This window comes from Octodon degus, unplaced genomic scaffold (genome assembly GCF_000260255.1).
Source record: "Octodon degus isolate 3935 unplaced genomic scaffold, OctDeg1.0 scaffold00067, whole genome shotgun sequence".
In the NCBI taxonomy this organism is placed as follows: Eukaryota; Metazoa; Chordata; class Mammalia; order Rodentia; family Octodontidae; genus Octodon; species Octodon degus.
Window position 1 is genome coordinate 4,897,298 of NW_004524643.1, and position 9,812 is coordinate 4,907,109.

At 47.6% G+C, this 9,812-nt stretch overlaps 1 protein-coding gene across 1 annotated transcript in view; it reads right to left on the bottom strand.

Moving 5' to 3' along the window:
• Dkk3 (dickkopf WNT signaling pathway inhibitor 3) overlaps positions 1 to 9,812 on the bottom strand; it is a 39,626-nt gene that overhangs the window by 21,674 nt on the left and 8,140 nt on the right. Inside the window, exon 3 of the mRNA XM_004634879.2 lies at positions 7,125 to 7,208. Coding sequence (XP_004634936.1) covers positions 7,125 to 7,208 — 84 coding nt within the window. The remainder of the gene's footprint in view (positions 1 to 7,124; positions 7,209 to 9,812) is intronic.

Here is a 9,812-nt window from a genome sequence, read left to right on the forward strand (position 1 = left end):
TTATTTCCACCTGCCTCCTTGACTCTGAATGAGAAGTGTTTCTAATTCCTAGACACCACTGAAAATGCAGCTTGACCGCCACCTCTTCCAGGAAGCCTACCAAGAAGTGTGAGGGGCCTGCTTACAAAGGACAAGTAAGTCTACCAGGTTTGCAGCACTAGCAGGAAATAGCAGACTCCTGCTTGGGTCAGACAGAGGATTTTGTCCCAAAGTGTGGAAGCAGCCTGAGATCCCTGTCTACACCAGCTCCTCAAGTTCCCCACACGCATGTGGAGGGGCCTTGGGAGATGCCACCCATGCAGCAAGTTTGTGTCACAGCTAGGGAATTTGCAGCCTAAAGAACCCAAACCTTTTCCAGTGAACTGCAAGTCCACCTGCCCCCTGCCATGCGTGCAGAGGGAACTCTCTGTCTCCCAAGGCTGTTGGGAATAAAGTGCTGTGAATGACTGTCTGGAACAGAATGAACAGAAGCCTGAGAGACCCACGAAAAACTGTCTCCCAACAAAGTCCTCCCTGACTACCTGACCTGGCCCCAGCACCATGCTCCCACCATGGGCTGCCCAACTTCTGCCTCAGAAATGACACATCTATGCTGTAATTACCTGCCAATCCTTTTGGTTCTCCACTAGCCTGGATGCCCATTGATGTAAGAAACTATTTTTTAGGGTTACCTGCCCAAAACATAGTAAGTCCTCAAAAGAACCTGCAAATAAATGAATGAGTAATCAATACTAGAAATAGTAATAGGCATGGAGATTAGGAGTAATCAAATGATAACAAGGGGCTGACATTTACTGGCATCTTATTTATGGGTTCCAGGCACTGTATGGTGGTTTGGACCGGATTATTTTGTTTCACTCCGTCCTTGTAACAATATCATAGGGAAGGAAGTTTTACTAATTCCATTTCTCATGTGAAGAAAGTGGAGAGCAGCTAAAGGACTATTATAGTTTGGGTCTGAAGTACTCCCAAAGTGCTTGTGTTGCAGGCTTTGCCCCGGATGTAGCATGGGGCCTGTAGGAAGACAGTGGGTTGCGAGGGCTCTGGCCTCACCAATGTGTGGGCCCTCATGGGTCATAATTTGATGGTGTTGCTGGGAGGTAGTGGAACTTCAGGAGGCTGGGCTTGGGTGGAGAAAGCAGGTCACTGGGGTCATGCCTTTAAAGAATAAGTCTTGTCCCCGGGTGTGGAGGACCACCTGAGCAGCTCTCCTTGAAAGAAGAGCGACTGTCTCTATTTTGACTGAGCCTGACTCTATTTCCTCGTATTGTTCTGTACAGAGCTGGCTAGGACTTCTGTTTATCCTTCAATTGACCTTAAGCAATGTGTATTGGTCTAGCTGAGGTGCTGGTGATAGTCTTCGAAGATGGCATGCATGTTTCCCTGGTAACCTACACCTGCTGCTCTTCAGTGTGAGCCGGGTCGAGACAAGACAAAGAGCCAATGCATTGGCTCTGCGCTGCCAGCTGGGATTGAGCCTCGAGATAGAGGCTATGACTTCCTGGGGCTTGAAAGACTACATCAAAGCTGAAGCACCAGCCCCCCCAAAACAGTAGATACTATCTCTATGGCATAATAGTATAATGCAGATTGCTCTCTCTGCTTATCCTCTCTGCATATGGCAGAGGTAAATGTAGGCCACCCACCTAGCTCAGCTCACAGTACTCACCTACTTCCCACAATTCTCAGTCTATCCTCCTCAAGTCACTCCCCCACTGAATGAAAACCGGGTGAGGCCCTGGGTTGCTCTCTTTGTTCCAGAAAGCCGTCTTCGTGGCTGGACTTAAGAGCCCCTTGGCTCCTCAATGATTGAAAATATATTTTAGTGTCATTATTTTCACCGTGGGTTGCACTGGGAGTGGTAGATTGGAATTAACTTGATGGGATTCCAATAACATAACTTTGGGGTTACAAGTATTGGCTTCTTGGACCGAGACGAGGACCTGGCAGTGACTCCTACACCCAGGCCTTCCCTCTCTCTCACTCTCTCCTCTTTCCAGCTACCAGGAGGCCAGCAGCTTTGCTCTGCTGCGAGTTTCTGCCACCACGATGCTCAGCCCACCCCAGGCCCCCAGCGATGAGTCAGCCGGCCATGGACTGAGACCTCAGAAACCAAAAGCCACCATAAATCTCTCCTTTTTCAGGTTGATTTTCATGAGCATTTCATCACAGGGGACAAAGCGAACTACACAAAAGTGTAACCAAAATCACACAGCCAATATACAGCAGGTACGCCATTTGAAGGGCTCTGCCTGTGCCCGGCTCCTTGCTAGCTCGCTGAAGTGCCCTTTCTGCCAGAGGCAGGCATACGCCATCTCAGGGTGTCTGTGCAAAGGAGAGAAGAAAAAAGGGAAGAAGGGAGTGTCTGCCTTTTTTATAATTTGCAGGGACAGAAGCAATCACATGTAGGTCTCCATCACCCACTCCTGTGCATGACTTGGTGGTCAGCGCACACAGACCCCACCGCTAGTCTCCAAGGTCCCCCCACCTCCCTATCTGCCCCCGCACTGGAGCAGATGGTATTTGGCCCTGGGAATAGCCTGGAATGCAAAATGACCTTTCTCCTGGACAAAGTGAGGGTTGAGATCAACTTGAGGAGTCCTGTATGTTTGCTACAACTTACAGTTTTCAAACAGCCATCACGGCCTTTGGCTGGCTCATAATCAACAGTGCAGAAGCACAAAGAAGTCGTCCTCTTTCCTGGCCCCCCCAGGTGATCAGCCACTGTGGTCCCCACTGTGGGTCAGGCACGGTGACAGCAGCCACAGAAAGGGCTGTGAAGAGGAAAATGAGCGCGACCTTCTCGAGGAAAATTCAGAGGATCTCTCGGGTGTTAGGTGGCCTCATCCTGTGGCTCGGCAAATTGCTTTCTAGCACTGACACAATGAAAACACTTGCAAAATCAAAAACTACAGACAGATAGTTCTGCCAAAATTATAAATAATTTACAGGGTCTTTTAAAAAGTATTTTTAAAATATAGAAATCTATAAAGGAAAAGCCCCACCAAATTTAAATTCCTCCACAGATTTCGATTATTAATAATTTAATGTGTAGTTGTCATAGTTTTAATGCATCTTTTCATAAAAAGGAGATGTTTTTATTTTTATATAATGTATATATTATATATACTGCTCCGAACTTGCTTTTCTATGCTAATATTTTATCAAAGATAACCTTTAATACCAACTTACATGAAACTCATATCAAATGTATTAGGTGTTTTTTTTTTGTTTTGTTTTGTTTTTTTTTTTGCAGTACCAGAGATCAAATTCAGGCCCTTGCACTTGCCAGGCAGGTATTTATGCCACTGAGCTATATCCCCGGCCCATGAAACTCATATATGAGCTCCATGGTATGATTTGGATATGGAATCATTTATATTTAATGAGCTCCTTCTCAAAGGGTATCTCAGTAGAGGATAATAACTTAAATCCCAGGTTACAGCTCAAACAGAAATCTCTACCCCATAAAAACTGCTCGCCCACATTAACTACTTCCTGAAGGATTCCTTACGCATCTCCCAGAATGATGCAATGACTTAGCTTTCCCTGTCACTCTTTCTACTGGATTAAAGCATAAGGGCTTTCTATCTGTGACTAGAAATCACAGTGTTAACTCGAAGTCTGAATCCAGACACACAAACACAGCCACATTCTTCCTGGATCTGGATGCTGGTGTGATGCCGTCAACCCTAGAACAGCACCTTGGTGCTCTTCTGTGGCAGCCAGTACCCACACTGCCACCTTGAGTCCTCAGCCATGACCTTGAGGCCTGTCCCTGTCAGCCTCTCCATCTTTGCCCGTCCTTCATCCCAGCACCCACTCCAGGCTCTCGGGGCACACTCCGGGGAGGGGCAGCGCCCGGAGGAACCAGTCCTGTGGCTCAGAGCAGCACTCCAGCCACAAGAAAATTATCTTGAGAAATCAAGGACCCAACTCCAGGCCGCTGAAGGAAACTAGCCCAGGACTGCAGCGTCAGGGGAAAGGCTTCCCACACCTCCTCTGCCTCTAGACTCAGTCCACTGTTTTTGTAGTGATTTCCTGGGAAGCAGGGGACAAGCCAATTAGAGCACAGTGTTAATTATTTTTTAATAATAATGAGCTTCAGACAAAGAGCTTTTGTAAACTGCACCACACTGGACACTGACTCAGTCTCATGAAAGGAAGATTATCACCCCCAAATGACCCATAAAGAAATGGGGTCACCATGGGCAGAGCTTGTAAGGGCTGAGGCCTGACTCAAACCCAGCCCACCTCACACCTTGTCCTTCCTCCTCCATTCTACCTCAGGGGAAGCACTTAGTCTCCCTAGAAAGTAACCCCAGGGCTTGGACAACAAGGTGTCCTGTGATATTCTGTGAATTCAACAGGGCCCAGGAGGAAACAACCTGCCCTTCCTCTGGTGCTGGAGCAAGTTGGGGCAGGGAAGAACTTGAGGCAGGAAAGAGAGAAAGGTCATCGCACTTGGTTCACTGTCTCCAGGCAAAAAAGGAGCTGGGGTGGGGGTCCGTTCTGTGGAGTTGGGCAATCGCTGAGTCGCTCCAACTCTACTGCCTGGGTGCTTCTGGTAGTGAATTTGTCTGTCTGTAGCCTCAGAAATTGAGCAGTATTTTGGAGCTGGTGGTGCATGAGTGAGCCTGCAGTTGAAACTAGGCGTGTCTAGGTAGAAAAGCAAACACTCATTCCATTCTATCAGTTTAGAAGGTAAAACCAGAAAGGCAACAAGCTGCAAGCTGCATTTCAACTAGAGGTTGCATCCTTTCAAAAACGGTGCCTTGGCTAACTGAGCCAGGCTCTTCCATCAATAAAAGCACGTCCACGCACAACGGCTCGTCTACTCCAGCTTTCAACATGTCACTTTCTCCTAATCCTCCTGCACAAAAGCAGCCTGACACTGGCCAGTTTACCCACTGGCCCGTGAAGCTGCTGAGCTCAGCACAAAAGCCCCCTGCCTGCACATCAGCCCACATTGGCGTTGCCGAGGCATTCAGGTGAAATAACAAGGCAGCCCATCCTTCCCACCCTGCCCCTGAGCGTGGAAACAGACAGGGCTTTGCAGAGTCTGCAAATGCCTAGACAGGCATGTAGAGCTCCTGCCTGGAACTCCCCGAGAGCCTGATCAAGTTACCGTAAGTGTTAGTACACACACTGGTGTGTAAGGAAAGAAAAAAATATGAGGTGCTTGGTGGTTATTTTTAATTGAATGCACCTGGGAGCTTCAAATCCTGAAAATTTAGCCCCTGTTCATGGTAATTAGAGGTTCAAACAGCGTACGATGTTGTCCTTTGGAATGACAAATCTGCCTCCTTTTTCTTAAGAAATGATTTCAGTAGCATGAAGTACAGTTCAGAACCAACTGTAAAGATCATTAAGTTACAAAACCAAGCAGGGGGTCCACGGCGACAATGCAGGACCCTCTTCATTTCTCTAAAAGCAATCTGGTTTTCTGGCTCAGAAAAAAGAGGTCCGTGCCTCAGTGAGGACAGCAGTGGAGCCCTGGTGCAACTGTGTCGGGGCCAGGAGGTGGGGTGGAGGCTGCGGGGTGCACTGGAAACCCCATCTTGTCCCCCTGATTCTATTCCGGCCTCTGGACAAAGAGTACAAGTTTTCACTGAAGTGCTGGAGCCAGCTCGACCACACTGCCATCCCCTCACAGGAAGCTTGACAAATCTCCAGTCTGTTCCCTAAGGCCTGAGGCATTTGCCAGACACCAACCAGTCCATCGTCAGCTTCCCAGATCTGCCTTGCAGTCAATCAAATGGACCTCTACTCCCACAGGAACCTGCACTGACCCGATATCCTCAGGGCTTCGGCAGAAACCACCAAACACTTCTGCCTGCCTGCCTCTGGGTGTCCTGTATCGACCCATCTGCTCCAGCCTCTCCCTAGACTGTCATACAGAGGGGTGTCCCCCTCTACCTAGCGAACACAGGACCCCCGTGCAGATGGCCCTCTGGGGGACGCTGCAGGCTTTCCTCTGGGAGCCCTCCAGCTTCTATCAGGACTGCATCCTGTGGCAGCCAGTTTCCTCTTCCTCCCCTCAGTTAACCCTCCTCTGCCTCACAGGCCCCTGTACTTCCCTGGCTAGGATGCAGTGACGTTGTTACTTCATCATTTCTTCACATGAAGATGGAGAAACCAAGATGGCCCCTGCCTGTAGGTGTTTTGTTTCCGTCCTCCAGAGCCAGTGTCCTGTCCAGTTCAGTGCACTGTGTCCGCGCCCACTCAAGCCCCCGTCCCTCCACGCTCACACAGCCCACAGGACTACCAGCCTGCAGAACGTGTCAGCCAGCTCCCAACATTTAAGCACTGTGCCAGAACAAGTACAAAATTTCCACCTTCCAAACAAGACAACATCATTTTCTTAATGAATAGCAGTACATTGTTTTCTTCCAGCAATAAGGCCCAGAGGAAGGCTCAAAGCTGATGCACTTGGCCAGGGGGTTGTACAAAGCACCCAGGGACAGAGAAGCTGGGTCCTGGAAAATCCATTACTGCTGAGCATGTCTAGGTCACAGCCAGCAGTCTCTCTGAGAAGATGAAGTGTCACCTAGCCTCCTTTGACCGGGAGATCAGATCAGTGACTCTTACTGGGTCATCCCTAGAAGGTTTTCTTTCTTACCCTTTGCAACTTTCAGCCTTTAGAATTTGACAAAATCCATTCCACCTTTGGCCTAAGCAAGAGACAACTCAGGAGAAGTCACAGAAGGACCAGAACCCAAAGCCTGAAACTACAGGCAGCCTTTGTCCCTTTAGGTCACTTAACACATCTTGCCCTCAGGCTGCCTGGCCAGGACTCAGATTATGTAAAGCACGGGCCACCCCAGACTCTCTGCGGGTTTGACTCTCTGGTGCACTGGGTCCTTTTCCAGGGTCCCCAGTCAGTGTACTTGCCTGCTGGCTCTCCTTTCACAGCTGAGATGCAAACAACAGAATTTAAGCTCTCTGGTGTCCTGATGCTGTACATAGTGTGCTACTGGACTCTGTGGTCTGCTCAGAAAATAAGGATGGGGTGTCATGGCAGAAAGGAGGTGGAAGCAGAGCAGAGGCAGCTCCTTTCCCCTTGACCTACAGTGCGGGCTGCCAGGGCAGGCTACACAGAGGCACAGGAGATGCCAACTTACGTGGTTCCTTCGGTCCTCTTCATCTCCTACAGACGTAATAACCATCTCTGAAAAGACCGTCTGTCCAGTCTGGTTGTTGGTGATCTGCAGTAAAACAGGTACAGTGGAAGTGAAATCAACGGCACTTGGGAAACCACGCGAGACATTTGTCTTTCCTTTGCTGAAATAGGAGCATCAGGTAAAGTAGCCAGGATGACCACACCCACTTTGCAGTTCGACAGCTGCTACAGGATGGACAGTGTCCCTTGGCGCTGAGCCAGGAGACAGAAAGAGTATGCCCCCTCGGGTCACTAGACGGAGGTGAGACAGTGGCCGTGGGCGGCACTCAGCACAGTGCCTGGCACTTAGCAGGTGCTCAGCCTCACTATTCCTGAGGCTCACTGTGTGAATGAAACTCGGTGTCAACTTTTCATTGAATCATACGTCATGGCGTATCACACCACATTTCCTTCTTGACGAATGTCTAGGCGGCTTTCACAGTTTGCGTGATGCGATTTATGCCACTGTGAGCACAGCTGTGTAAGTATCATTGTAACAGGATGTTTTTTGGGGGGAAAAACACCCAAGAGAAAGGTGTAGCTGGGTCAGCACAATTTCATTTGTTTATTTTTATATTTTAGGGAAGGGTCTTCAGTGAGTTCAGGGTCTCACTGCTGGACCGGACTCTAGTGATCTGTCTGTTTACAGCCTCCCAAGCGCTGGGATGACAGGTACTGCCACCACACCCAGTCTCAATTGCCGACTCAGCATGCCCCGGGAGCGGGGCTGGCACAGCAGGACTGGAGGTGGAACCATCGAACCCCCAGGCCCTGCGTCTGCTTGCAGGTACTTTAATCCACTGAGCTATTTGGCCGGCTGGGTCAGTACAATTTCTATTCTTAGTTTTTTGTTTTCCTTTGTTTGTTTGTTTGTTTGTTTGTTTGTTTTAGAACTTCCCAAGCTGATTTTTATAGTGATTACACTAAGTTAAATTTCTATCAGCCATGCAGCAGGATTCATTTATCCTCCACAACCCTGCCAGCATGGATTGTTTTTTGAGTCGTCAATAACAGCTGTTCTCCTGGAGTAAGGTGGGATCTCAGTGTTGTTTGCTTTGCACATCCCAGTGACTAAAGACGCTGAGCATTCTTCATGTACCTACTAGCCGTTTGCATTTTTGTCTTTTGAGAAAGGTCTGTGCATTTTATTTGCCCATATTTTGGGCTGGATCATTTGTTGGGGGCTTTAATGCTCTTCGTTCTTTATATATTCACGTATATCACATACTAGGTCTCTATCAGAAGAGTAGCTGGCAAAAGTCTTCTCCCCTTCTGTATTCTGTCATTGTACGCCCTTGTTCCTTTGCTGAGCGGAAGCTTTTGAATTTACTATCCTCCCCTTGGCTGATTGTTAGTATTATTTCTTACGCCTTGAGAGTCGTGTCCAGGAAATCCTTGCCTGTGCCCAAGTCTTCAAGTGTTTTCCCTGTTTTATCTTCCAGCAGGTTCAGTGATTTTGTTTCTATAACTAGAAACGTACTGACCCATTTTGATTTGATTCTAGGACAGGGTGAGAGATGGCTCTTATCTCATGCTTCCACGTGTGGGTAACCAGTGTTTTTAGCACCTTTTGTTGAAGAGGCTATCTTTTTTCCAGTGTATATTTTTAGCTTCTTTGTCAAAGAGCAGATAGCTAGAGGTGATGGGGCTCTGTAGCTTCCATTCTATGCCACTGGTCTACACATCTATTTTTGTGCCAGTTCTGTGCTGCTTTTATTACTATAGCTTTATAGTTAGGGTACCTTATAGTTAAGATACCTCCTGCTTTGCTGATTTTGCTTTGACTATTCCGATTCTCTTCTGGTTCTACATAAACCTTAGGATTATTTTTTCTAGTTCTAGTTTTGTTGCTGGTATTGATAGGAATTGTATTAAATCTGTATATCATTTTTAATAATATGGTCATTTAGACAATATTGATTCTGTCTATCCAGGTAGAGGAGATGACTTTCCATTTCCTAATGGCCTCTTCAGTCTTTCCTTTTCCTTTTTTTTTTTTTTCCATCTTCAGTCTTTTTCTTCAGAATTCTACAGTTTTTGTTAGCGAGGTCTCTTATCTTCTCGGTTGGGTTGGTTCATAGGTGTTTGTTTTGCTCTACCATAAAGAAGATGGTTTTCCTGGTTTTTTCTCAGTGTCAGCTTTCTTTCTGACGGGCTCCAGGTCTGAGTGTACCTGGTCATCTGAAGCAAGCTCTTAGCCATAGCATCCCACTCTCCTTTAATTTTCTCATTTCTACTTCATCTTTAAATTCCCTGCAATATCAAAAGAGTCTACAGCCAGTAAGGGCCGGCCAGATAGCTCAGCAGACTAAAGCACCTGCTTAGGCAGAACGCAGGAACTATGGTTCAATCCCAGGCACCACAAGCCCTACTGGCCCTGCTCCCAGGGCACACGAGAAGGGGATTGAGACTGGGTGTGGTGGTGTGCGCCTGTAATCCCAGCGCTTTGGGAGTTTGAAAACAGGAGGAACACTACAAGTCTGATCTGTGTAGTAAGACCCTGGAGACCTTGTACTAAATACATTTTTAAAAAAAAAGTCTACCACCAGAACAAAGTGCAAACAGCCTATGTTGTAGTCAGGGATCAAATTCCATCCAGTTTTGAAGAGGTTAAGTGCCACGTCTTCTTCTTCATCATCATCATGTTTTT